The 27674-nt window shown below is 46.0% G+C and overlaps 1 protein-coding gene across 23 annotated transcripts in view; it reads left to right on the forward strand.

The window, feature by feature from the left end:
* ADARB1 (adenosine deaminase RNA specific B1) overlaps nucleotides 1–27674 on the forward strand; it is a 154929-nt gene that overhangs the window by 37206 nt on the left and 90049 nt on the right. For 12 of the 23 annotated variants that reach the window (XR_010125271.1, XR_010125269.1, XR_010125270.1 and 9 more), the window contains exons 2-3: nucleotides 16690–16861; nucleotides 22755–22872. The exons of 1 other annotated variant lie outside the window; for it this stretch is intronic. Coding sequence is in view for 9 of the 22 variants with exons in the window: in XM_063659773.1 (XP_063515843.1) it covers nucleotides 22836–22872 (37 nt within the window). In the remaining 13 variants the exon portion in view is untranslated. Of the gene's footprint in view, nucleotides 1–16689; nucleotides 16862–22754; nucleotides 22873–27674 lie in introns of those variants that run through there. 10 more of the 23 variants (XM_063659774.1, XM_063659768.1, XM_054468318.2 and 7 more) reach the window with 2 other exon arrangements.

The raw sequence follows: 27674 nt of genomic DNA on the forward strand, positions 1-27674 counted from the left end.
ATCCTTACAGTATGCAGAATTGTTTCATTGCCCTAAAAGTCCTCTGCTTAGCCTATTTTTTAACTATATAAATGCAATCAAAGGATGTGTTTTTGTGTGTTTTCTTTTGTTCAGTATTACATGTGTGATAAGACTTGCCCGTGTTGTTGCCCATTCGTTTTTATTGCTGTACATAGTAGTCTGCTGTTTGACCATATCATATATTCATTCTGCTGACGATGGATAGTTAGACGGTTCCCAGTTTGGGGCCATTATAAGCAAAACTGCTCTGACCATACTGATACATGTGTTTTGGTAAAGAAGCACAGGTGTTGCTGGGGTGGGTGGGCTGGCTGTGAGCACACGCACTTCAGCGTGAGCGGGTGATGCTGGCATGGTGCCTGGTTGGGCACTCAACTGCCTGCTTTCACCACACTCCCCATGTGGCATCAACTGCTTTGGAAGTTTCTGTCTTCTTAATTTTTACCATTCTGGGCAGGTGTGTGTGGTATTTTTCTGTAGTTTTGATTCTTATGGACCTGTTTACTAGTGAGATTGAGCTTTTGTTACATTTCATGGTCATCTGGACTCTCTGAGATGCCTCCCAAAGTGCCCAGCTACAGTTTCTGTCATCAGGGAAGGAGCAGGTATGGGAATGGTGTCTCTGCACACCTCATGTCTTGCCTACATCCTTCTTCAAGAAAATACTGGTTTTCCCCCTGAAAATGATAGAAATTGACTCATCATTTTTGAATCTAGCTCAGGTGTCTTTTCTGGAATTGCCTTTTTTATTCGGTGTGAAGAGGCACAGGGACTTCACATCTGCCATAGATGAATGAAGGTTGCCTAGACATGCACACAAGGCCCTTGGTGGACTTCCCCCATCCCTGGGGCTCCTCATAACCCTTCCCTCTTCTCTTCCCTGGACTTTCTGGGCTGGGGCCAGGGCTTGGGGTCGGGGGTGAGCCTTCCTCTCGGTGTGTATCTCTGTATAGAGTTGCATGGTGAGATTCGGATTCTGTTCTAAATGCAGTTGGGTGGAAATAAAGGGGGGATGGTCCTGAGTCACCCACATTCCTCTTGGTCAGTCTGCCCTGGTGTGAGGAGCCGGCAGCCTCTGCAGACCTTTGATCCCACTTCCCATTTGGGGGATGCAGGCTTGTGTTGTAAATAGGTGACCATGTGATTTACTGCTTGAACAGGGACACTTTTGAGAGTGAAAGGGCCTGCGATTATTAATGACCCCAAGATGACATGTGATAACCAGGAAGTTCTGGGGAGATCAGGTCATGATCCCCAGAGTTATGATCTCAAAGATGGAGAGTGTCACAGGGAGGATGCCCCTCTGTGAGTTGTGAGGGGCCACGTGTGTCCTGTGTACACAGGCCCTAAGGGGTGCGGGGGCCATGTGGGTAGCCAAAGGAAGATGGCTGGAGTTGGAGGCAGAATGTTTAAGTATTTCACTCATTGACTAAACTTAGTTGAGTTTTATTTGTCTGTGAAAAGGGAAATCTACTTGCCTTGCTTGTACGCCTTTCCTAGCGGTATTTTGGGGACTAAAATGTGATAGTGAATTTTAAAATATTGGTTGAAATGGCCAGGCTCGGTGGCTTACGCCTGTAATTCCAGCACTTTGGGAGGCTGAGATGGGTGGATCGCAAGGTCAGGAGTTCGAGACCAGCCTGGCCAACATGGTGAAACCCCATCTCTACTAATAATACAAAAATTAGCCAGGCGTGGTGGTGCACACCTGTAGTCCCAGCTACTCGGGAGGCTGAGGCAGGAGAATTGCTTGAACCCAGGAGGTGGAGGTTGCAGTGAGCTGAGATAGTGCCACTGCACTCCAGCCTGGGCGACAGAGCAAGACTCTGTCTCAAAAACCAAACCAAACCAAACAAACATATATATATATATGTTGAAATGTAAATTTTTCAGTTTACTCTGAACTCTTTCCTTGTCTGTTTTTTAAAGCATCCTGAAAGGGAGTGTCTGTACAGCGTCACCTGTTAACAGCCACTAGGAAGCTGCCCTGAGAGTTGAACCTGGCAGAGCTCTCTGATACTTGAGCAGTCCTGCCCAGAGGTACCTCTGCAGCACATGAGGGTTCTTCAGTATCAGTCAGTGTTTAGGGAGCCGTCACAATGAATGAACACAGCTGCAGCCCAGTGACCCTTCTTCGAAAAGTGCAGAGATCAATTTTAGCTCAGCTACTTTCTAAATTTTTCAGATATTTCAAACTGGAAGTCACAAGTAGCTTTTACTTTTGCAAGCAATCTGCTGTTATGAATAGCACGTATAAGAAAATTTATAATTCAGTTAGTTAAAAATATTTTTGAGCACCTGTTAAAGCACCAGAATTCTTTTATAGATTGAGGAAAGCCATGCCATCCAACACATACGTGGCATTAAGTGTTCTTTTAATAAATATTATGTTTAGTAGACATACTCTACATACCAATCAGAGGTTGCCGTCCTAAACCAAAACTACATATCCAGCACATTCTGATATTAGGCGGTGGCTTAGACCAGGGAAGGCTTGGAGGTTGTCTTGGCTCCTACCCTTTAAAAGGCTTACCAGCTTTTAGATGGAGTCATATATAAGACATGGATAGTAACAGAAAGGAAGCATGGCTTATCAGCTGTGTCAAGTCAGGACACATGTATCCCCATTCACATTGCTGAACTCAGGAAGATATCCGAGCACCATTGTGACATACTTGTCCACAGACACCACAGATAACCCCAGCAACCCTCTCGGAGTGGTACCTTGGTGTTTTTGTGCATAAAGCCTTGATGCTCAGGTCCATCAGTCATCCCGGGAGGTGCGCAGCCTGTGTAGTGGATGCCAGGGCCAGGGGAGGGCTTTGCTTTCGCAGAGTCTCGAGGCTTAGGCTGAATGTTTTTTTAAAGGTCCGATTACACTGAAACAAACATTAAAAAATATTCAACATCACTTAATTTTTATTGCTCAGTAATTTGGTTGCTATTAATAACATTGTTGAGGTTGTCATCATCACCTTAGCATTGTCATCATCACCTCCAGTAATAGCTAACATTTATTGAGTTCTTCCTCCATGCAGGAAATGTGCTGAGTTCTTTGCCTGCGTTATTTTATTCAGCCTTTGCTGCAGCCATCTGCAGCAGGCACTGTTACTAACCTGCTCCTGCCAGAGGGAACGCTTGAGACGCTGCAGGGTGACAGTAGCCTCAGAGCCAGGGGTCTGCATTGCTGGATCTTCAAGCAGGCAAACTTCCAACTCTGTGTTCATAATCCTGGTCATGGGGTCGCACTGACCTGTAGAGAGCTGGATATGGGGAATGGATTGGAGAGCTTTTATTTGAAACAACAGCAAAGTGGCACGATCTTTTGGGAATACGCTTTTTCAAGTCATGTATCCACTCACAGACAGGCTTTGTGAGCCTCTTGCTTTGTAGGGCCCAGGGAAGATTTAAGGCGACCAAACCTCCAGTGAGAAACAATATTTGAAATTAGTCTATTCCTTTACCCCAGAAATGCAGAAATACATGGTTTTGGACGTTTGGCCTCATTGGTTGGTGAGCATGAGGAGGTGGTCTGCTTTGGTGCCAGTGACCATCTGTGAGTCACAGAGTGAGTGAATGCTGGGCCGCTGGGATGGGAAAGCCGTCTGCTGAATTGGTTCAGCGGTGCACCCGCTTCCTCACGGGGCGCATTAGCCGGTCAGGGCGATGTCTCTGGATCACTCAACTTGTCCCTGACAGAGCAAGGAATAAGAAACCCAGTTAGATTGTCTGTATCATCAGATGCCATTTACATCCCAGTAAAATTAGCAGCCAGATCACTGATTTCTTATAGGTATACATCTTTTGAATTCAGCATAATCTCTTCCCCTTTTTCTGCATCCTTGGGTTTTGAAGGATGTTTACTATGTAAATGTTTAACATGTTTACTATTTAAACTTAATAGTTGAGGTAGCTTTTAAAATTTGTGTCCATTAAACTCAAGGACTCTTGCAGAAGTCGTATGGTTTTTCTTCTTTCATTTATAATGCATGTAAGGAATTATTCACGTGCTCTAAAGTTCAAATGTGTGAGTTTCTGTTGCTGTTACATAACACATGGTATTGTGGGTCAAGGGGATTTAGTGCTCACCTAAAATCTGGGGCCAGGTTGTCACCACATTAAGTAGTAGGGATGCTTGCTTATCTTTTAAGGGTATTTTTTCCCCCTGCAAAGCAAAATGCTGAAGAGATACATATTTGTTAATTAACTGATTTCACCCTTGTCATCCATCCTCTTTCCATAAGGAACTGTATGTTGCATTCTTGCTGAGTGCAGACTAAGTCCTTTGTGCAAGGTTGGGTTATCCTGGGGTGAAAAGGTAAGTGCTTTCGGGGATGCTGATTAAGGTGGTATCTACTATGCATCTCTCAGTGTCCCCAGGGCGAAATTTCTCAGGTTATAGTGGCAGGAACAGCTGGTTGAGCTCATTTTTGTCTTCTGAACAGGATCAGTCTTGGAATTGACCTTTTCTCCATCTTCAGCTCCAGGGTGGGGCTGGCCTGGGCGGTGCCTGCGCCTGTGCTTGCTGCGCAGCAGCACCCCTGCGTGCCTTCCCTTGCCTCGGCTGCTAAGTCTTTGGAGAAAACTCTACATTTCCGAGCTTCTTCTGAAAGATTTAATTTTTTATTTAGAAACAAAATATGCTTATTACAGACTGTGCATACTTTGCAGAAATGCAAAACTAGGAAGAGACATGATTAGTCCCTTTGCATAGAAGCACCTTTTGTTATCATTTTGTATGTTTCCTTTGTATCTGTATTAGTGTGTTCTCATGCTGCTAATAAAGACATACCAAAGACTGGGTAATTTATAAAGGAAAAAGGTTTAATGGACTCACAGTTCAGCATGACTGAGAAGGCCTCAGGAAACTTACAATCATGGCGGAAGGGGAAGCAAACACATCATTCTTCACATGGCAACAGCAAGGAGAAGTGTCCAGCAAAATGGGGAAAAGCCCCTTACAAAGCTGTCAGATCCCGTGAGAACTCACTCACTATCATGAAAACAGCATGAGGGTAACTGCCCCCATGATACAATTACCTCCCACTGGGTCCCTCCCACAGCACGTGGGGATTATGGGAACTACAATTGAAAATGAGATTTGAGTGGGGACATGGCCAAACAATATCTGTGTCTATTTTCATGTATATGTTTTTTTTGTTTTCTCAGCATAATTGATAGACTGTGGTCACTCTACCTATTTGTGTAGGCCTCTCAGATCATTGAAACAAGATGTTGTACAAATTAGCAGATGACACTGGCACATGGAGGAATGGTTTGTATTTTAATTTTCACTGTATAACATTTTAGTAAAGCTTTTACTGGAAGTGTTTTCTACCCATATCCTCAGGAAACCATGTGAAGTATACAGCCTTGCATTTCCTGGATTGCTCCCTCGAAGGATGAAGGGAGCAGTTCTGTCAGATGCTCTTCCCAGCCTCCTTCTCCAGGGAGACTTGCTGTTTTGAGTTTCCTGGAAGGACATCCCCCAAGGACTCTCTGGCTTGTCCTTGTGAAGTTGGTTTGCTTTTTGTGCCAGCTTTTTAGGCTTACAAAATGTTGTGTGTGTGTACATAGGAAAAATATGGAAGGGTACATACCCACTAGTTTGTGTCAGCACTGGATTCTGGTATATATAATAGATGAGGAGTTTCTGTTATGTATATGAGATTGCTGAGATAGACAGGGGTTTTCTGTGCACATCACTCTGTAATGCAGCTGTCCCGTCACATCCTGCATGTCAGTACAGGTAGTGCCGTTCTCTTCATAGGACTGTGACACTTTATCTTTTTTCTTTCACAGTTAAAAAAAAAAGCTTTTTAAAAATTCTGACTTTATATAACTAACGCAATGCTCATGCTACTTCACTTGTTACAAGAACATATTATTCTGTCCTATAGATGTACTGCAGTTATTTAATGGCTCACCTGTTGATAAGGGGGCCCTTTGAATGTAACTATTTTAAAAAATGGAAGTAATACCAGCACATCGTAAAAAACACATTGCAGCTCATGAATGGGTATAAATTAAGTTGGAGATTTCCTCTTTCCTCTTTCTCCCTCTCCACCCCACGCCCCGTTTCCAGAGGTAAACAATGTACAGTTTGTGTTTTCCTCTCTTAAGTTCTTCTTGTAGTCACCATTATAGCTTTAACTTTTCTGTTTGTGAGTTCATGTGGGAGTCAACAGACAGTGCCTTCACACTCTTGAGTTTTGATGAGATTTATATTGACAAGGCTTAAAACATTTGTAGTGTTTCCCATCTATCATTAGGCTCCCTGTGCTTTTCCTGCAAGTGTAGTCTAAACATTTTAATATAAGAAAAGTAACATTTATAGTATTATGATAGTATATTTTGCCATAGAACCAAGTGGTATGCAATGTAATTCTGCCTCACCAAACCTTTGCCAATAAAAGGAGAATATTCAGATGGAACTCCCAGTTTCTCTTTAGGTATCTGCTGTTTCTAGCTGCCTCAGTTGCCATGGTTTCTCCTATCCCATGGTGTTGGTTTCTTGGATTCTATTTTTGTTTTGCTGGAGCACCTCCTTAATCTACTTCCTTATAGAATGGATGGCTGACAGACTTCTTAATCCACTTCCTTATAGAATGGATGGCTGACAGACTTCTTGGGTTTTTGCACGTAATGTTCAAACATGCAATTACTTTGTTCTCATACTTATTGATAATTTGGTGAGGTCTAGAATTCTAGGATCGTATAATTTTCCTTTTGAAATCAGAAAATATTCTCTATTATTTTCCAGAGTCTAGTGTTGTTAATGAGAAGTTGGATATCCGTTTGATCTTTGTTCTACTGCAGGTAAACATCTTCTACTCTCTCCCTCCCTGGGCTTCATGTCCTGATGGTTTGATTTTTCGTTACCCTAAACCCGGATCTGCTTCTCTTCCAGCCTGCGTGCCCATATTGGGATCACCCCTTAGAAAACCTCAGGCTTTCTTTGGAGAGCGATTCTCAGGTTTTAGCCCAGGAATAAAAGCGTTCCCTATGGCTCCTGCTTCTTGGGAAGACCCCTCACCTCTGTTGTCTTGCTCTGCAGTTTCCTCTGCTCTTTCGCATCAACCTGCTTTCGTCTGCCTTATGCCCTAAAAGCCCTGGCAGGCTTTCTTGTATTCTGCTAAATCCCTCTGTAAATTTTTAGCACCATGCACTATTATGGTTCATTCACCAACAAAAAGTACCTTTTCTGACATTTTAACAGAGTTCTGGGAAGAATGGAGAGAAGATATGGTGTACTTTATCACCATTTTTAATTAAAACCCCTTTTAATTAATTAATTTAGAGGCAGGGTCTCGCTCTGTCACCCAGGGTGAAGTGCAGTAGTGTGATCATGGCTCACTGCAGCCTCCACCTTCTGGGCTCAAGCAATACTCCTGTATCAGCCTCCTGAGTAGCTTGGACCACAGTCACGTGCCACATTGACTAATTTTTAAGTTTTTTGTAGAGGTGGGGTCTTGCCGTGTTGCCCAGACTGGTCTCGAACTCCTAGGCTCAAGCCATCCTCCCACCTTGGCCTCCCAAGTGCTGAGCTCACCACTGTGCCTGGCCTAAAAGCCTCTTTAGATCACTCTCAGTGGCAAAATTAGTGCCTTGGTCACCTTTACCAGTAGCTGTTCTTGCTCTCCAGTGGAAATATCACTCAACATTATCAAAGAATCGGGATGAAATTAAATGAACCAGTTTAGGTACTTTTGATACATAAGTTCTTATGAGAAGTGTTGTTCTTTATTATGTAAGAGTGTGGCCATAAACTTAAAAATAGCTGGGTAACTTTGTTACACTTGCCTTGATGGTGTGTTGCAAGCTAGTTAAATTTCATATACTCTTAATCAGCACATCACCAACAAATAAAACGTTACTACTGCATCAGAATTTAGGGGAGGTTCTATACATCTGTTTCGAAATAAAGATGGAGGTGACTTAGGATACTTATAAGTTGTTGAAAAATTATGGCTCCTAAAACTATGAATTTTCATCGTTGTATACCCAAACAACCCACATTAAACTGGTGTGAAAATGAGAAAACTGACATTGAAATTATAAAAGCAAGAATGTTGGTAATTGAAATCCATTATAAATAAAGCTGTCATTGGTAATGAACAAAATGCTGTTTCTGAGGATGAGGACTTTGTGGCCCCCCACGCAGGCGCATTACCAAGCTTTGCAGCTTTGCACAGGAGCCTCACTTCTTGGTACTGAATTAGACCTCTATAAAGTCTAGTAACACCCCAGGTTTAGGTTATAAATTATAAATTTTAGTGCCCCGTAATAATTCACTTCGTAGGTTACCATGGACTAGCCCTTAGTTGTACTGAGAAAAGAAAGGCTATGAAATTTTGCTGGTTAAGTGCCAAAGAAAGGATTGGGTTTTGGGTCATCTCATAGCCCATGGTGAGGGCTGTCTTTGGCCTCTACCGCACGGGTAAGTTTGCATGTCAGATGTTGGCACTCTTGTGGGGTATTGGGTTCTTTTGAGTATCTGATTAAATCCATTTACATTTTCACTAGAAAAATTCATCTGTGCATATGAATGCATCATTTCATATATGATTTCACACTTCTCATGGGCTTCCTGAAGCCCATTCGTGAACTGTTGATTGAATGCCTGCTCTAGAGAGGAGTATGAAGCTGCACTTCTTCCGTCTCCTCCTGGCACTTGCTCAGGATCCTCACAGGTGTGGAAAACACGCTAAGGAAGCCTGCGAAGGCCAGATGTCTCCCTTTTGCCTTCTTTGGTTCTGTTCATGATGGCCTTATCACGGACACACTAGGACCCTCTGAGGACACCACCCCTGCCACCGCATTGCTCTGGGGGCAACTTCCAAGCTTATTGTCTTCCCCCAGCAAGGGCAGGAATGTGGAGAAGCTGTGTGTGCTGGGCCTTTATTTTCATTATTGGCGACAATGTTTGTTTTCATTTTATCAGCTTTCTTTATCTTCCATTTTTTTATCTTCCACAGGTAGTGTATATTTTGAGAACAGTGTGAGGTTTATTCTACTAATAGAAATTTACAAAAATACCAGTTTGAATGATTGAGAAATCTAAGTTAAAGAACCCTTGAATAGAAATGTCGCTGTTCAGTGCGTTGATCAATTCTCACATCTGAAGCCAGCTGTGTATTCTTGGTATGTGTGTATTCAACTCAGGTGTGACCTACTGTCTTTTTTATGTCCCTGGATTTAAATGTGCTAATTTTGTTATGATTTTTGTGTTTACATTTATAAAAGCCACTGATAATTCATTTCTGGCACATCCTGGACAGATTTTACTACCAAGATTATACTGGTCTCATAAAACAAGTTGGGGACGTTCCCTGTTTTTTGTTCGCTGGAACGGTATGTGTAAGATTTGTGCTTTTCCTTTATTCAGCCAGTGCTTTCACATGCTGCTTCCTTTTATAGCCACTCTTTTTTGCTACATATTCTTTCTCTACAAGAGCACAGTTCTTCTGGAATGTGTCCCTTAGGATTAACTATCTCAGGTATGATTTGTGTGAAAACATCTTTATTCTTATTGTGGAAAGACTGTTGTTAAGTGGGGAGTTTGCTTTCCCGTCTGCACATTGAAGATCTCATCCTGCTCCACTACCTGGTCTCTTCCCTGGGCCCTGGGCATCCGCTCTCAGCCTGACTGTCCCCCTGTGCTCCCGCGTCATTTCTCTGTGCTGTGTCTGGGTTCATGCTTATTTGTATTTATTCTGCTGTGGGTTAGTTGGCCGAATCTGTTTCTGTGAGAGCTCCCATGCTTTTGGTACTTTCTGTCTCTTGTGTGTCTCTGCACTGCTTTCTGGGTTATTGCTTCGGTTCTACTGCCCAGTTTGGCCATTTTCTCTTTAACTGTGTCTAATGTGCTTCTAAAACCTGTCCACTGAGCTTTTAGCGTTAGTCATTATAACTATTATTTCTGGAGGGTCTCTCTGCTTCCCTGTCCTGCCAAGTCCGATTGGTCATTCTTAGTTTACCTGTTTACTAACTGTTTGTATCTCCTTTAGCTGTTGTTTTCTGTTTGTATATGGTGTGTTTGACTTTTCCAGCATGTTCAAGGCTGTTTTCCAAGCTGTATCCCCTCCTCTCGGGCCATCAACTTTTCGTTCCCCATTGTTGCTACTAATTCTTATGACTAATAAAGCACTTCAAATGGCAGCTACTGTCAAAAATTAGGAAGAAGGCTTCTTTGCTGTAGCACCCTCCAGTTGATTACTTTCTCTTGACCTGTACTTTACTTGCCATGAGCATATCATGCCTCTGTACTTCCTGAAGTAATTACTGTCTCGAAATAGTGAAATCTCATTAGTTGACCATATTTGTTTAACTGCACACCTGTGTAATAGTATTGGCTTTATGCAAGGTAGAAAATGAGAGTACTTCGTTTTTGGCAGAGCAGAGCCCCGGTTTCCACAGTCTAATTAAATTATAATGATAAATATCACTTTAAAAGGAAACACAATTGCTTCATTTAATCAATATGATTATTACTGGCACAGCAAATCCATCAAGTGCTGTGAATGATAAATGTGTTTTAATACAACTTGCAGTGTACTTGCTGTTGGTACAAGGCATGTTAAATCCTCAGTGGTCTGTCTTTTCATAGCATTGCTGTGGCACTGGAATTTCCCTTTGTTAGGAGATAGTGGGATATAAACCCACTGTGGAAACCCCTTCAGCTTGACGAATTTGCAGTCATGCTATTTTCAGAAGAGGATTTCCTGCGACTAGGAGCAGTCACCCAGAGAAAGCTCTGGAAAGGTGGTGGTGCCGGGGTTGAAGCTGAGCTGCGGGCCCCTGGCATGTCAGTGGGCGGAGGTGGGAGACGTGCAGAGCTGCCTATCCCACAGTACTTCCCTTTCCCCATCTACCCTTTCGGGTGGCTCACTCCCCACCAGTTTCACAGGATGGCTCAAGGCAAATGGAGAAAACGGCGCAGGTTGAAACTCTTGGCCGTAGCTTGCGAGCTTGCTTCTTAGCACCTCCAACCACGATCTCCTTGAACGTAGTCTCCTCAGTCTCTCTTTTTTGTGTGAGGAATATAAAGTTTCTAGTTGCCTTTTCACATAATCTCATAATTCTTCTGCACTTGTGGTTCCTTAGCTCTTATCTGAGACCGTGGCAGACAGTTATCTGGTTGCAGTGGTTGGTTAGTTGTTTCATATGGTTGATCATACAGCAGCTACTTGGTCCCATTGTTATTGATAGTACTAAGTAAAATCAGTTGTCATTGCTGGCATTTTTTTTTGTTCTGTTGCCTGATTATTTGTTTTCTAATACATTTTTATTGTGAGATACCTTTCATGAACATGGACACATATATAAGAGAAAATTTTAATTGCATGTCCGTGTAACTCTCACCCAGGTTAAATAGACACTGTGTACCTCACAGTTTCCTTCATGCTCCTCTCTGATGATAACTTCCCCTCATCCATATGACACATCTAATATGTACTATGTGTGTGTGTGTGTGTATAATTAATTATAATTATTATTATTTTGAGACAATGTTTTGCTCTGTGGCCCAGGCCAGAATGCAGTGGTGTGATCACAGTTGTCTGCAGTCTCAACTTCCTAGGCATAGGTGATCCTCCCACCGCAGCTTCCAGAGCAGTTGGGATTACAGACATGAGCCACCACTCCTGGCTAATTTTGTTTACTTTTTGTAGAGATGGTATCTCCCTGTGTTGCCCAGGCTGTTCTTGAACTCTTGGGCTCAAGCGATGCTTCTGCCTCTGTCTCCCAAAGTGCTGGGCTTACAGGTGTGAGCCGTTGTGCTGGCCTTTTTGTTTGTTTTTGAGACAGTGTCTCACTCTGTCACTCAGGCTGGAGTGCAGTGGCAGGATTATGGCTCACTGCAGCCTTGAACTCCCAGGCTCAAGCAGTCCTCCCGCCTTAGCCTGCTGAGTAGCTGACACCACGGGCGCACACCACCATGCCTCGCTGAGTTTTTTATTTTTTGTAGAGATGGGGTTTCCATGTGTTGCCTAGGCTGATCTTGAACTCCTGGCCTCAAGTGATCCTCCTGCCTTGGTCTCCCAGAGTGCTGGGATTATAAGTGTGAGCCACTGTGTTTGGTAATATCCTATATTTTGAAATAATGCTGTCCTTTTCTTTTTAATTTTACCTTGTAAGAATGCATCCCCAATCAATGTAGTTCAGTTTTGCCTGTGATGGAACTTTATCCAAAGGGAGTCATCAGTATATTCTTTTGTGTTTCTCTTGATTTATTAATGAAGTGGATTACATAAATTGATTTTCATACATTAAATCATGTTTGCATTCCCATCATAAATTCATCTTAATCATGTTTGATTGATCACTTTAAAAAATATTATTGGATTGAGTGTGATCACATTTTGTATAGGATGTTTACACTGTATTTGTAAGATTGACTTACTGCTTCCTTCTCATCTTCACAGAAGTGTCTTGTTGAATGTTGGATTCACTTTCTAGAGAAGCCATCTAGGCATGGAGTGTTCTTTCCAGGATGATTTTTGTTTATTGACTATAATCCATCCCTCCCTCCCTCTCTGCATTCCTTCCTTCCTTCCCTTTTCTTCTCTTTTCTTTTTCTTGAAACAAGGTCTCACTCTGTCTCCCAGGCTCTAGAGTGTGATGGTGCAATTTCGGCTCACTGCAGCCTCTGCCTCCTGGGCTCAGACGATCCTCCTGCCTCAGCCTTCTGAGTAGCTGTGACTACAGGTGCACGCCACCACACCTGGCTAATTTTCTTTATTTCTTTTGTAGAGACAAGGTCTCACTATGTTGCCAGGACTGATCTTGAATTCCTGGGCTCAAGCAGTCTGCCTGCCTCAGCCTCCCAAAGTGCTGGGATTCTATGCATGAGCTACTGCACCTGGCTTCTAATTCTTTAATGTTTGTAGTTTTGTCAGATTTTCTATTTCCTCCTGAGTTAGTGTTAATAAGTTGTATTTCTTTTCTTTTTAAATGGTGACGTGTGTGTGTGTGTGTGTGTGTGTGTGTGTGTGTGTGTGTGTGTGTGTGTGTGTGTGTGTGTGTGTGTGTGTGTGTGTGTGTGTGTGTGTGTGTGTGTGTGTGTGTGTGTGTGAGTGAGAGACAGGGTCTCACTCTGGTTGCCCAGGCCAGAGTGCAGTGGTGCAATCTCAGCTCACTGCAGCCTCCACCATTCAGGCTCAGGTGATTTCTCACACCTCAACCTCCAAAGTAGCTGGGACGACAGGCACGTGTTACCACGCCTGGCTAATTTTTGTATTTTTAGTACAGATGGTTTTGCTATGTTGCTCAGGCTTGTCTTGAACTCCTGGGCTCAAGTGATCCACCTGCCTCAGCCTCCCAGAGTGCTGGGATGACAGACGTGAGCTGCCGCACCCAGCCTAATAAGTTGTATTTCTCTTGGAGTTTCTTCATTTAACCTAAGCTTACAAGCTTTTTGGAATAAAGTTTATAAAGCCTCTTACTATATTTTTAGTGTTGTCAGAGTTTAAGTGATAATTCCATTTTGGTTTCTCTTGCCGCCTGATCACCCATTCCCAACTTAGTGACATAAAACAACAATCACTTTATTAATGCTCAGCCAGGTAGCCTGAGTGTCTGGAGCTCTGGTTCTGGCTGTTGGCTGGCTTTCTTGGTTCTTCTCAATGTCCTGTATGAGAAGGCTTCTTCAGTGAGGTGGCTGGCTCCCGCCTGGGGCTGACTAGACATCTTTCTCTGCGTGTAGCCCCTGTGATCTCTTCAGAGCATCTGAGTTGGCTCCACAGAGACAGTGTTCCAAGAAATAGGAGGTGGAAGCTGGTATCCTCTTCAAGTGCTGGTCTGGACCTGGCAGTACCACGTCTGCTGCGTTCGATGGGCCAGAGCAGTCACCCGCCTGCTGGGACTCATTGGGGGCAAGTAAGATCTTCCCACACAAGGACAGGAGAGTCACATTGTGGCCATCAGGCCTTCCTGCCCTCTGATTCAATTCCAAGGCTGGTTAATTTGGGCTTTTCCTCTTGTGTTCCCTTTCTGTGTTTCCATGAGTCTTGCCAGAGATCACTGGTTCACTGCATTGTCTTTTCAAAGAACCAGTGTTTATCTTTGTGTACCTGCTGTTATATGTAATTAATACAGGTTGAATTTCTTACTAGTTCCCTTTTTCTGTTTTCTTTGAGCTTACTTTGTTCTTCTCTCCCTGACTTGTTCAGGTAGGCACTCTTTAATTTTTTTACTCCTGTTCTATCTTGAGCACCGAGCTATAAATGTCCCTCTGATGTACTGCTTTATCTGTGTGCCACACAGTTCTGTACGTAATCTTTTCTAGTTTTAAGTTCTAAATATTTTCTGTTTTCTACTGTGATTATTTTCTTTTGTCTATGGATTATTTAGAAGTGTATTGCTTAACTCTCAAACATGTGGGGACTTTCTAGTTATACTTGGGTTATTAATTTCTAGGCTCATTGTATTATGATCAGAGGATGAGCTCTGTCTCATTTCAGCCACTTGAAATATGTTGAGATTGTCTTTATGGCTGGGATATGGTCTATTTTTAGAAGTGGCTCATGTGTCCTTGAGGAGCTGATGTATGATGCACTGTTAGGAGCAGCGTCTTGCGTGTGACCGCCGTGCAGATTGTTAATTGTGTTGTGCAGATCTTCCATCTCTCCACTGTTTTGTTTTTTCAGCCGCTGTCTACTGTCTCTGTCACCTGCTCCTCTCCACTCCCTCCGTGACAAAAAGACTCCGGTGTTTTTGACCATCTTTTATTGCACCCCTACTGTGATCTTAGTCACGGGGCCAGGCACTCTACATCTGTTCCTCCATTTAATCCTCACAGCACCATCTGCAGCGGGTGTTCCTTGTGTCCTCGTCCTGTCCTCATAGGAGCAAGCCTGGAAGGGGCTGAGTCACTGTTCAAGTCACACGGCTGCAAGGCTGTGGTCTAGGGTGGTGGCCTGGACCCCTCTTTCCTGGAAGCCATGCTTTTCCTGAAACCCCTTGCAATACCCCTGGCAAGTATGGCAGTTTTACCTCAGTTGGTATGAGTATACTCAAATTGGAGGCAACCATTCTCACACTTGATGTTTAGACTTTTCAGCTTCCAAAACCCACCCCGCATATCACCTGCTCCCTCCTCAAAGTGGCTGGGCTTCCCACGCAGTTTCCCATCCTGCAGACGGCCCAGGGAGGTCAGATTTCTTGGCCAGGCTTGCAGAGTTGGTGGGACGTGATGTGGGCACTAGAACCCAGTTCTGTAAATCTTGGTTTCATGTCCTTTCTGCTATGTTTTTCTTTCTTTGTTTAGGCGGTGGACTTTTTGGTGTGTAAAGCTTCTAGAATGGATTTTACTTCTTTGTGGCTCTTTGGATTGAGGGAGGGGCTAGGTGCCATCTCCAGAGAAGCTTGTTCGACTCGTGCTCACTCGGGGCCCTTGCTCTCTGCCCACTGGGGAGGGGCTGTGGTGGAGCTGGATTCGGATTGAGTGGAGGCAACGCTGAAGGTCAGAGGCCAACGTCCTTGCACTTCTTGACACTCTCCACCCAGGCGTGGTGATTGGGACTGCTGGGGAGGGTGATTTGGGAGCTTGAATCTGGTGTGGTGATGATGGGGGTCATTGATAGTGGGGACAGTTCTGGACATGTGGCCCTCATTCGCTGTGCTGGACAAGATGACTCTGTGAGCTGTAATTCCAGGCTGATAGAGCATTTTCAGTGACAGCCCATTTGACTTGGTGGTGCTAGTGCAGGACACAGGTGAGCTTGTCTCTGTGTCTTAGGTCTGTCCCAGCAGACGAGCTGACGTGTGTTCTAGATGAATGTCAGCTGGTCACAGGTGGGAGGTTTGGAAGGTAGCCTCCAATCTCCTCTGAGGACTGCAGCAGTGACTGGGGCAGCAGGAACGCATTGTGATGGCCTGGCCAAGTCTGCATAGCGAGAGTCGAGCCACTTTCACGCGCACCTTATCCCACACTTCACCTCCTTCCTCCAGGTTCCCACTCAGAAACCCGCTTACCCCTGGACACAGCTCCCAGAGACTTCTCTTTGGAACTCTGCAATGAAGAAACCCATTGCAGACTTCCCCTTCTTTTGGATATCAGTTTGCTTTTCAGGAAGAAAATTTTAATACTTCATATTGAGGTTTTATAATTATATTAGCATGTTGAAACATTTTCTCTAATGGCTTGCTGGTTGAAAACGCTTTCACACAGAGCAGAAACGAGATAGAGATACTGTTTCACAGCCTCTGCTTCAGAAGCAGAGGTGGCCTGTAGCTTCCAAACTCGGGCAGAGCAAGTGCAGGGATGGTGCGTCTCTGTATCTGGACTCACATTCACATGTGTGCATGCGTAGGGGTGTATGCATATTGAATTGTAAAAAAGATGAGTACATGTGAGATTCTGCCTGAGACTCCAGTCCTATGTGTGTGGCCTGGTGCCGCTGATGCCGAGATCTTGGACCGGCAATGATCTGGCTCCATCTGTCGCATGTGCTTCTACCTGCTGCAGGCAGATGGAAGGAGACGTGATGGATTGCGCATATCCCCTTTACAGATTCGGAAGAATACATTTAAAATAACTTAAATTTGTATTTAGAAGACTTTTCATGGAGAGTATTTATTGTTATAGAGTTCACTTCTGAAATGGTGACAAAGTTTTTGATACTGAATCAAACAACTGTGAAGTTACTGAATCTCTCTATTGCACAGAGTGGAGCCTTTCAAGCTGTCATGGAGAGCTTAAGGGGCGACTGAAGGAGACACGCTGGCCAAGCGCGGAATTCTGGTTACTTCAGTCCTGCTGAGATATTCTCTCAGTCCGCTCACACTGAAGGAAGCTGCCTTGGGATCAGAGCAGACATAAAGCTAGACAGATTTCGAGGTGAGTAAAAACCTGTAAAGATCTGATCAAATCTGACTGGTAGAAATGCCTTTTTCTTGATATAAACTGCTTAATTAAGCCTTTTGGCTTGCCTTTGAAAGATGCTTTATTGAATACTTCCCAGCACAGATGATCTGTTACTGTTGGTTGGTTTCTAATCTTACTGCAGCCTTAGCTCACCCATGAGTCCCTCCTGCTGGTTCTGGGGTGGTGCCTGCTGCCCTCCAGTGGCGTGTGTGGCACCTGCTGCCCTCTTTGGGGTCAGTTCACTATTTATTGAGTCAGTGCTTCTTGCCAGGCACTAGACTTGGTGAAAGCCTTTTCCCATTGATTATTATTTTCTTAGGAGTAATTAAAAGAAAATTTTCCTGTAATCCTAGCATATTGGGAGGCTGAGGCAGGCAGATTACTTGAGGCCAGGAGTTCGAGACCAGCCTGGCCAACATGACAAAACCCCATCTCTACCAAAACTACAAAAATTAGCCAGGTGTGATGGTGCATGCTTGTAGTCCCAGCCTCGGGAGACTGAGGCAGGCGAATCACTTGAACCCAGGAGGCGGAGGCTGCAGTGAGCTGAGATCATGCCATCGCATTCCAGCCTGGGTGACAGAGCAAGACTCTTTCTCAAAAAAAAAAAAAAAAAAAAAAAAAGATTTCTTTAGTACTTATTTTTTGGTGACTATCTCATGATTCAGTGTCTGCTTTTGAGAGAAGTTGTGACAAATACTAAAATCCCAGTAAAATTAGTATGGTGTCAGATTAATTTACTTGTGAGCAGCTGAGTGACTAACTCAGGAAGTCCAGTTGTACATTTCCCCGGAAGCTTTTTCATGGGTTCAGATGAGATGAGAGGAAAGAGAAAGTGTCAGAGGGCTGCTGCTGGCTTGAAGAACGCGGGTGTGCTCCTGTGTTCATTTGTTCTGTGGATATTGACAAGCGCCCACTGGGCCTCAGATGCCCTCTGGGCATGGCAGGGACCAGGAGCTCGCTTGGCAGCTCTCATGTGAGCCGCTCACTGGACACGTAGGGAGAGGACAGCTGTGCTCCCACCTGCATGCAGAGCCACGGGGAGGGGCGGTCACCAGGGCGCGAGTGTGGATGGATGAGAGTGGCTGGGAGCCTAGCAGGGACACCGTCTTTGGGGAGTAGGGACACGCCCATGTCTGACTACTGGGTTTTGAGTTTGTGCCAGCAAAGGTCCTGCTTGCTATTTCTGTCTGTAAATGTCAGGAATTTCAGGCAACTGGTTCCCTAGCGAGACCTTTAAAGGAGGCTTTATCTTCAATCGATGCTTTTTTTATTGGGTACACAGGCAGTCCAAGTATGGGAAGGTCAAAATCAGGTCACCTTTATCGTGGCTTGTGCCAGTGGGATGGAATTTTATTGTCAGCCATAGCGCTTCTTTTAGCTTAATTAGTGATAGGAAATCAGCTTCTCTGTAACCAGAGTTTATTGAAAGAATGAGGATCCCAGAGTTGGAATGAGTCTGAAAGAGACATTGTGGTTTAATATTGCTAAGTTAGGTGTTGATTTGTGACTACTTATTTTTAACATGCCACAGAAGTAAAGCATTGCATTAATTATGCCATATATGTGAAATAGCAAGTATTTTTATATAATGTACCTGTGCATTGGAGAAATGAATTATTTATAATCCTTTGCACCAATAAGTTGTTCTTAAAAGCATAGAAAAAATAATCAGGCCAGAAGGAGATATCTAAAGCATGTGCTGAGAAAGCAAAACTGAAGAACTGGAAATTATAAAATATTACGACATGATGAGTCATATCTCCTCCTGATTCTGTGTTACTAAATGTTAGCTGCGAATAGAAATCGTGTATTTCCTTTCTTTCATAAAATAAGAGCTAATTTCGGCAGCAAACAGTTTGTCATGTTATTCTTTTCCCTTTTCAGGGTGGTTTAAATAAAAATAAATAAACATGAAAGATTTTGGCTGGAAAATCTTTGGAGGCACGGCCGTCCTCAGCCTCACTGCACCGTCTGGTTTCCCTCTGAGCCTCCCTCCCGGGTCCTGCCTTTGCTGTCTGTGCAGTGTAGCCGCAGGTCGCACTGTAGGGGTGTGGGGTGTTATTTTTAGTTTCAGGAAGACTCACTGTTTTTGCCTTTCTTTTTGCTTGAAAAGACTGAAGTTATTTCTTGTGTTTTTATACATGAGATTATCTTCTGAGGCTGGAACATCTTGGGGGGGACGCAGTAGATAGAATTCCTGTAGTAATTCCCCTGCACAAGAGGAATTGCTGAGGAGGCTTCAGGAAACCTTGACTCGTGTTTAAGCTTGGGAAGCTTTCTCAGTCTTTCTCATTGCCGCCACACACCACATCTTCTTTTAGTAACAAATATTTATTAACTCGTCTTTTTATTTTAAAATGAAGTTCACAGAAGATATTACCTTATATAATTATAGCCATATAATGTGAAAAAGCAGTGTCATGCTGAAATGTAATATAAAGAGAAACTGAAGATACATAATAGAATACTTTTCTATGCCACTGTATGAACATTTAGGCACTGCTGCTTTCACTCGGACCACTGAGTGCTGTGGGCCTGTCAGTGCAGGCAGATGTGGGGCAGGTACTGAGCTGGTGACCTGAAAACCATAAGCAATAGGGCTGAGTGGCATTACTTTCTGAAATGGTCAACCCTGAAGGAAGCAGTGTTCAGTCTTCCCTGTCTCTAGGTAGTCTCTGTATTTCTGGAACACTGAGTTTATGTTAAAAGTATAGAAGAATGCATTGTGTCAATCCAAAACTCCGCTGGGCCTGGGCTTAGAGAATTATGAGCAGCCTTTCCACCTGCATGGAAGTCCTTTTGTGCAGGACAGTTCTTTGTTTCCGGGGTGGCCCTGCTCCCTCCAGGAGGTTTAGGAGTGCCCATATCACTATGATGCCTAAGTCACTTCTCATGTTGCTACCTGTTGCTACCACCGGGCATCACTGCTGCCTCCTGCTCTGTGCACAGTGTGGTGTGGCCGTCTGACCAACTGGTCAGGAACTAAAGTTCTCTTGAAGCCTTGACTGAAAGGAGAAGTGAGGAGGGACATGGAGCCCAGTGCCAACAGGCAGCTGCGTCTTTAGGGGCTGGCGCTTTTCAGAGGGGGTCTTGGGGCCAGAAGGAGAGAGCCATCATTCAAGGCTTACACAGCATGGAGGTGCCCTCCCTGGGGTGTCCTGTGTGCTGACCTCTGTCCTGGTGCCTGGCGGTGTCCTGGTGCAGAGCTCCGCAAGCCTCTGCAGGGCTCTTCTCTGTGTGAAGGTTCTGGAGATGGGCAGTCCGGGTGGATGGTCAGGCTAATGAGGGCCTTCGAACGAAGCACATTATTGTAAGGACGCTAATTCTGGATCCTCAGATATTGTGACAAAAACTTGACATTTTTCTTCCTTCAAAGTAATTTATTGACTAAAATAACCAACTGAGCAAAGGTCATGTTTTAGTATCTAAATATTCCAAAAGATTACTGAAATTTTAAAGTAAAAATTTGGCTAAGAACGAGAAGTCTCTGAATGTGCTTTTCTGGCATGACCCCTGTCACCAGGAAGCTGTCAGTGTGGTGTTGGGCCTGATTGATTCGCATCAGCTCAGGGGTGCTCAGGCACGTGGCGTCCTATTGGAAGGTCAGCAGGGGGAAAGCAGCTGTCCAGATCAGAGGATTCATTTCTGTCTGAAGCTTTGTGAGGAACTAAGATGGCTTTTCCAGTAGCCTCTGTCATTCCAGAGAGTTTTAAGATTGGTTTTATTTGTTCTTCTACCCTGGAACTAGGAAGCCAGACCCAAGAAATGTATCCACACCAGGTTTTGCCCATAGTCTTTAAAAATGTTGAACTTCTTTAACTTGAGGCCCTCACAATTTTCTGGGCCCCCATAAGTTATAGAACAGGGACCAGGCCTGCTGCCTTGTGGGGGCTGGGTGGGCACTGGCTCCACAGGGCACAGATCCTTCCTGTGGGTGGGCTTAGGGGATGTGAGGGATTCACTTTCAGATGTGACACTCCAGATGTGGGGTTGATGGCACATTTTTTTTGTCCAGTTACATCCAAGTAAAAAGAAGGACAAATTCTTACGGAACCTATGCAGTAAACTCCATTGTCAGGAAGGGTAAAGTGTCTTAGCATGAGTATTCCTGAGTTCTGAAAGTTCAGGAGAGTAAGATGTTACCTAGAGAGTGTTTTATTTCAGCTTTGAAAGCAGAGTCTACTGGATTTAGGGCTAGAGATAGACGAAGAAGAAAGAGAAGGGGCTTCCTTGAGCGCACATTAGAAAATACACCATTAAAGAGAATACCGACAATATTCCAAAGCCCCAGTCAGCGTTTCCCTGCCAGCTCCTCCAGTCTTACTTACTTCCTGTCTGCTGGGTGGTGGCTCATCTGTCAAGTTTTCACAGTCATGTGCTTCTGGGCACAAAGCCCTGGTGAGCCCGGCTCATTTCCCTGGTGGAATTGGACAGTTGTCGAAGGTGTGTCAGCCTCTGTTCAGAAGCCTGAGCCCCTGATTCTGCTCCTTGAAGTGTCAGTAGTTAAGGTGCCTGTATTGAGCTGGGGCTGCTGTTGCATCTGACTGAGGGTCCTCTTCAGGCCCACTGGCTCTTGGCAGAGCTCAGTTCCTTGTGGCCATAGGCCTGTGGCGCTTGGCTCTGGAGACTGCTCATAGCCCCTGCCCTGTGGCCCTCTTCCCAGCAGGGCAGTTCGCCTCTAAGGCAGCGTCTCCCTCTTCCTTTCCTCTCTGATCAGGCCAGGCCCACCCAGGAAAATCTCCCTTTTGATGAACTCAGTCAGCTGATGAGATGCCTTAATTGCATCTGTAAAATCCCTTCACCTTTGCCTTATGTAACACTATATCCCATCATGTTCACAGTTCCTCCCGCCTGCAAGGCAGGGGAGTGTACAAGGTGTGTACCCCAGGGGCAGGATGCTAACACTACATTGACTGAGAAAAGAATTTGTCTTACCTGTACCTGACAGGTGTGTACCTGAAAGAGGTGTGTGCCTGACGGTGTGTGTGCCCAATGGGTGTATGCCCGACAGTGGTGTGTGCGCCCGCTGGGTGTGTGCCTGCCGGGTGTGTGCCTGACAGTGGTGTGTGTGTGCCCACCGGCTGTGTGCCCGACAGTGGTGTGTGTGCCCGACGGGTGTGTGCCCGACAGTGGTGTGTGTGTGCCCGCCGGGTGTGTGCCCGACAGTGGTGTGTGCCCGACAGTGGTGTGTGCGCCCAACGGGTGTGTACCCAACAGTGGTGTGTGTGCCTGCTGGGTGTGTGCCCGACAGTGGTGTGTGCGCCCGACGGGTGTGTGCCCGACAGTGGTGTGTGCGCCCGATGGGTGTGTGTGCCCGACAGTGGTGTGTGCGCCCGACGGGTGTGTGCCCGACAGTGGTGTGTGTGCCCAATGGGTGTGTGTGCCCGACAGTAGTGTGTGCGCCTGATGGGTGTCTGTGCTCGACAGTGGTGTGTGTGCCCGATGGGTGTGTGCACCTGACAGGAGTGTGTCTGACATGGGTGTGTGAGCGCCCAGCAGGGGTACGTACACTCGGGATGTGTGTGCCTGACATGCGTGTGTGTGCCCGACAGTGGTGTGTGTGCCCGATGGGTGTGTGCACCTGACAGGAGTGTGTCTGACATGGGTGTGTGAGCGCCCGGCAGTGGTACGTACACTCAGGATGTGTGTGCCTGACACGTGTGTGTCTGACATGGGTGTGTGCACCTGGCAGAGGTGTGTGCGCCCAGCAGAGGCATATGCCTGACAGAGGCCTGCCTTAGTGTTCAGGGTCCACAGTACATGAAGAATCCTACAGATCCCTATGGACAAGGCAGTACAGTGAAATTTGGGGCAAAAGACTTGCACAGATTTTTTTTTTTTTTTTTTTTTTTTTTTACAAAAGATGAAATTGAAATGGCCAATGAGCACACGCTCATTCATCCAACGAGCATTGAGGACCCCCTAGAGGCCAGGCCCATGAGTGATGAAGATCCCGAGGATGAAGACGCCTTGCCAGCCAGGTCAGTGGTGATGGCATTTGTGGTCGGGGCACCCAGCACCACACCCCTGGCTGCCGTTGACAGCTGGGTGAGTCCCCTGCTGCCTGGGCAGAGCCGCCTCTGCAGATGCCCAGGTGGGTCTCCTGGGGCAGGGACTGGCAGGCTGTGGTCTGTGAGCAGATTCTGGGACCTGAAAGCTAAGGATGGTTTTTACATTTTTAAGGAGTTATAAAACAAACAGAAAAGAAAGAATCTGCAACAGAGACCATAAGTGGCCTGCAAAGCCTAAGGTTTATAGAAATGGGCAGACCTGCTCTAAGGGGCCTGCTTGCTGGTGGGGCCTTGTCTGGGTTGCCAATTCTACTAATTCTGGAATTGGAAGGTCTCATGGAGGACTGTGTGCTGGGTAGGATTTCCAGATCCCAAGATGCTTTGGCTGCATTCAAACCCACAGGGCAGAGAGAGCCCTCCTCCCTGTTCCTTGGCAGAGGCCTCCACACTCTGTGTGCTGACCGGCCTGCCAGAATGACAACGACTGCCAGCTGTCTGCATCCTCCCGGCACCCCTTAGTGTGGCTGCCTACCGAGGGGAGTTAAAACCATAAACAGGTGGAGAATATCTCCTTCCAGGGAATCTCAGAGGACTCTGATTTAAGAGGAAAAGACCAAACTGCTGCTTTCAGCAGGACCACTGTGTGCTGCCCGCCTGTCAGCAGGACCACTGTGTGCTGCCCGCCTGTCAGTGCATGCAGATACGGGGTCCTGAGTTGGTGACCTCAAAACCGTGAGTGGTAGATGGACAGAGTAGCCCCTAATGAAGCAGAAAGACTGGAAGAGACAGGACCTAATTTAGGTCGAAAAGCAAAGTGAGGCCTCAGAAGATGAAGGCAGAGTGCGAGAAAGGCTTTCTGGAACTGACAAGCCTGCCATCCGCATTTCGACATGTATTAGAGAAATTGGAGAAAAACATACGAAGTATAGAATGTCAGCAGAAAGGTGTGGCCACAGTCAGGAGGGCCCTCCGTGGGTCCTGTGGGCCTGGACTGCAGGTGGGCCCGGTGGAGACTGTGCTGCCCCTTACCCTCCCCAGCGGGTCCTCTGTGATGGGGGTGGGTGAAGCTGAGTGCTGTCCTGAAAATCTGACCATGCACAGCCCCTTTCCAAAGACCCTTCTAATTTTAGAGGCCACCAGCAGCCATGGGACTAGGCAGCATCAGAGCAGGGACACAATGTGAGTCATATGCACCTGTGTTCGTCCTGTGGTGTCCCCAGGCCCATGGGGTTGGGAGGGATCAGAGGGATCGGAGAGAGGGGAGTAAAACCAGGGGAAGGAGTGGAGGATCACAAACTCCCTCCCCTTTTTAGTGGCCAGCTGCTGTGAGGACTCGCTCTCTTAGGACAGGTCCACTGGTCTCTGAGCTCTGGTTCTGGCCTCCTGTCAGGTGCCCTGGTGCGGGAATGAGTGAGGGACAGCAGGGCAGGGTTTCCAGGCTTCCAGCAAGCTCTACATAATGGGCGGGGAGACCATGCTCTTAAAAACACGTGGACCCTTAGCATTCTTCTTCCTCAGACCTGGGGCTTCAGCCTAAGCTGAGATGACAGGGAAGAACTACACATACACCAGATTTAGGGAAAATGACGTCAAGTGGTGCAGACAAGTGGGGCTGCTGCTTGGGAAGTCGCAATGTTTGCTGCACTCGGCACCATGTTTCAGAACCTGTAGCAGCGCTCAGGAGAGAGTCATTCCTTTAACAACAGATATGTACTGAGCCCCTGTGGGGAGGCACTGACCGAGGCCTGAGGACAAATGTGGGGACAGACCAGTCTTGTGGTGACAGCTGGTGGGGGGTAGAAAACAGTAGAGCTGCCCCGCCAGCCCACGGCTGCTGGGAGAGCAGGGGTGTTCTTGCACCCAGAGGAGGCACCCGGCCGCTCTCCCCCAGGTTGCTTGGCGTGTGCGCTGCAGGGAGAAGCCCGCCCCCAGCTGGTGTCCACAGGGGCCAAGGACACTGGTAGGTAGGTGTGGAACAAGGGAGTTTGTGACTTGGGATTGTTTTCTACTTAAAAAATAATCTGAGTAAAGCTTGGTTTAAACAGCATCAAGTTAAAAAAAAATTCCTAAGAAGTGGTTGGATTCCCAGTTTATATGTGGCTTTAAGGTTCTGAAGAAGTACACAATTAACCACAGAAGTATAACTTGAATAGATAAGAATTTAACAAAATAGACACTGTTGGGTGTAAAATCATAAATATCTGAAGTTCTTAGAAATTGGTAATTTTCTTTTAGCTTTGCTGTGCTCTGAGCATGACTAAACTAAAAGTAATGAATCCGGACCTTGAAGACTGGTGTGTGTGTAAAAGGAAAGAAGTGAGAAGATTCATGTGTAGATCCAGGACAATCTGAATTTACTTCTGTTCAGTATTTCCCAAAGGCTTTTTCTACATGGAGGGACTTGGAGTGACACAGCAGCTCCCTCTTGTGGGCAGATTCCCCCGTGTAAGGTGCTGGAGGCTGAGGTTCCAGCCTGCAGCCCCTTGTGATCCTGATATGTGGAGAGTTCTGGAAGACTGATGACTCCTGACCCCCTTCTTAACCTACACCATCGCCATGCTGGTGGTGGGAGTGGGGCTGTTGGCCATTCCTGCCCCTTGGCCACCCTTCCTTGGTCTGAGGGTACGTGGGTGGCCCTTCGGGTGTGGCAGGAGCTTTGTGCTTTAGTGACTGACAGTCCCCTGATGCGTGAAGGCCCATCAATCCAATTTAAAATAAAACATTTGAAGTCTCTTCAGAGGACGGTGTGAGGATGTCTGCGTTCAGTGATGGAGCCTGGCCTCTGCCTTGCCCCTGATTGAGGCACTGAGGGTTCAGATACAGTCTCTGCCCGCTGTGTGTGAACAGCCTGGTGGGTGTGGAGGGGAGGAAGCCTGTGATGATGGTGGCACTGTGAGGAAAGTGGGGATGGAAGGAGGTGTGCCCAGGAGGCAGGGCAGGAGAGTTCATGGATGTAGGGTTGCAGCAAGTCTGGAAAGCTGGGTGTGTTATCCAGGCAGATGGCATGGGAGGTGGGCACCCCAGGCAGGAGGGGCTCAGGATATGACTCGAGAAGCCTGGTGGGCTGGAGGGGAGGGAGAGGCTGGGCCTGCTGGGGGCAGGAAAAGAGCAGACCTGTGCTTAATTTCAATTTCTATGGGAGTGATGCCCTCAAACTTGGAAGGGCTTTTGATGAGAAGTGATAGAGTATAGCTCTTGCCCTCCTCAGCGGCATCACTGATTTTTTAAAATGCGTTTTAGATATTTGTATTTCTATATTAATTAGTATTAGGATTGGCTATAAGTGACAGAGATGCAACATAGTAGGAGCTTAACCAAGAGAAAGGGCTGCCTCCTGCACTTGCTATTGTTTGATTTGTGAACTTTAGACATTAACTGTGCACTGTTAGTTCACGTGGAGGAGGATTTAGCTACCTGAAGTTTCTCCAACCTTCTTTTCCTGTATCATTTAGGATTGATTCTGGGTGAAAGTCACAGCATGACTCACAGTATCTTACACATGTTGGATGTATATACACACTTATTATGTCATAAGTAATCCAGAGGGAGGAGTTTGCTAGAGCTAGTCCAGAGTTCAGCCATGTTAGGGCTCTGGGTGAGTATCGCTGCAGTACTGCAGCAGCAGCTTTAGACATCACATCTAAGGCAGGAACAACTGAGAAGGAGCAGGCCGTGGAGCTCTTGTCTGTTCCTTTTGTCAGAGACATTGCGGAAGCCCCCAGCATATTTTCACTTGTCTTTCACCAGAACTGTGTCTTTCTCCTTGGCCAGAAGTGTGTTTTGTGGCCAGCTTTAGCCACATAAGAGACAGAAAATGAGCCTTTCATTCTTGTGGCACCCTTGGTAGGGGGGTAGGGGAAAGGGCTCCAGGATGAGCACTGGATCAGCTTACCAAGCCTGAAGCCACGCCCCCTGCTGGTCCTCCTAGAGACTGAGTGGCCCATGTGCTCATGGCCTGTGGCACTGGGCGGCCTCTCAGTTTCCTGCGTGGAAGGCAGCAGAAGCGCTTATCTGGCCCTCACCTCCTCGGTGGTGTCAGTTTGTCTGACCTCTGTCAGTTTGTTGTCTTCTTTTTTTTTTTTTTTTTTTTAAGACAGAGTCTCGCTCTGTTGCCTAGGCTGGAGTGCAGTGGCACAATCTTGGCTCACTGCAAGCTCCGCCTCTCGGGTTCAAGCGATTCTCCTGCCTCAGCCTCCTGAATAGCTGAGACTGCAGGCACCTGCCACCATGCCTGGCTAATTTTTGTAGTTTTTGTAGAGACGGGGCTTTGCTGTGTTGCCCAGGCTGGTCTTGAACTCCTGGGCTCAGGTGATCCACCCACCTCAGCCTCCCACTGTGCTGGGATTACAGGCGTGAGTCACCGCGCCCAGCCTTATTTGTCTTCTGTGTTACCAAAGTAGAAAACTTCTTCTGTTCTGTAACCTTGGTTCAATCAAAGTTCCAAATTCATAAATGGCACTTATATTATTATGACGATTGCTGAAGTTCATGCAACAGTTTAATTTGCTTTATACTTGGATTTGGTATACTTGATTTTTTGGCTCCGTTTTCTCTTTTTCCTGATTTCCTTGATTTTTTTGGTTCCGTTTTCTCTTTTTCCTGGTTTCCTTGATTTTTTGGCTCCATTTTCTCTTTTTCCCATATTCTTGCCTGGCATGGAGTGGTAGAGCAGAGTGGGGAATGGAGTTGAGTTTGGATCCAGCGGTCGAGCAAGTGCCTCAACTCCCCTGCTCAGCTTCCTCCTCTGTCACGTGGGGCAGGGAAGGTGCCTG

The sequence above is a fragment of the Pongo pygmaeus genome, chromosome 22 (assembly GCF_028885625.2).
Source record: "Pongo pygmaeus isolate AG05252 chromosome 22, NHGRI_mPonPyg2-v2.0_pri, whole genome shotgun sequence".
NCBI classification, from domain to species: Eukaryota; Metazoa; Chordata; class Mammalia; order Primates; family Hominidae; genus Pongo; species Pongo pygmaeus.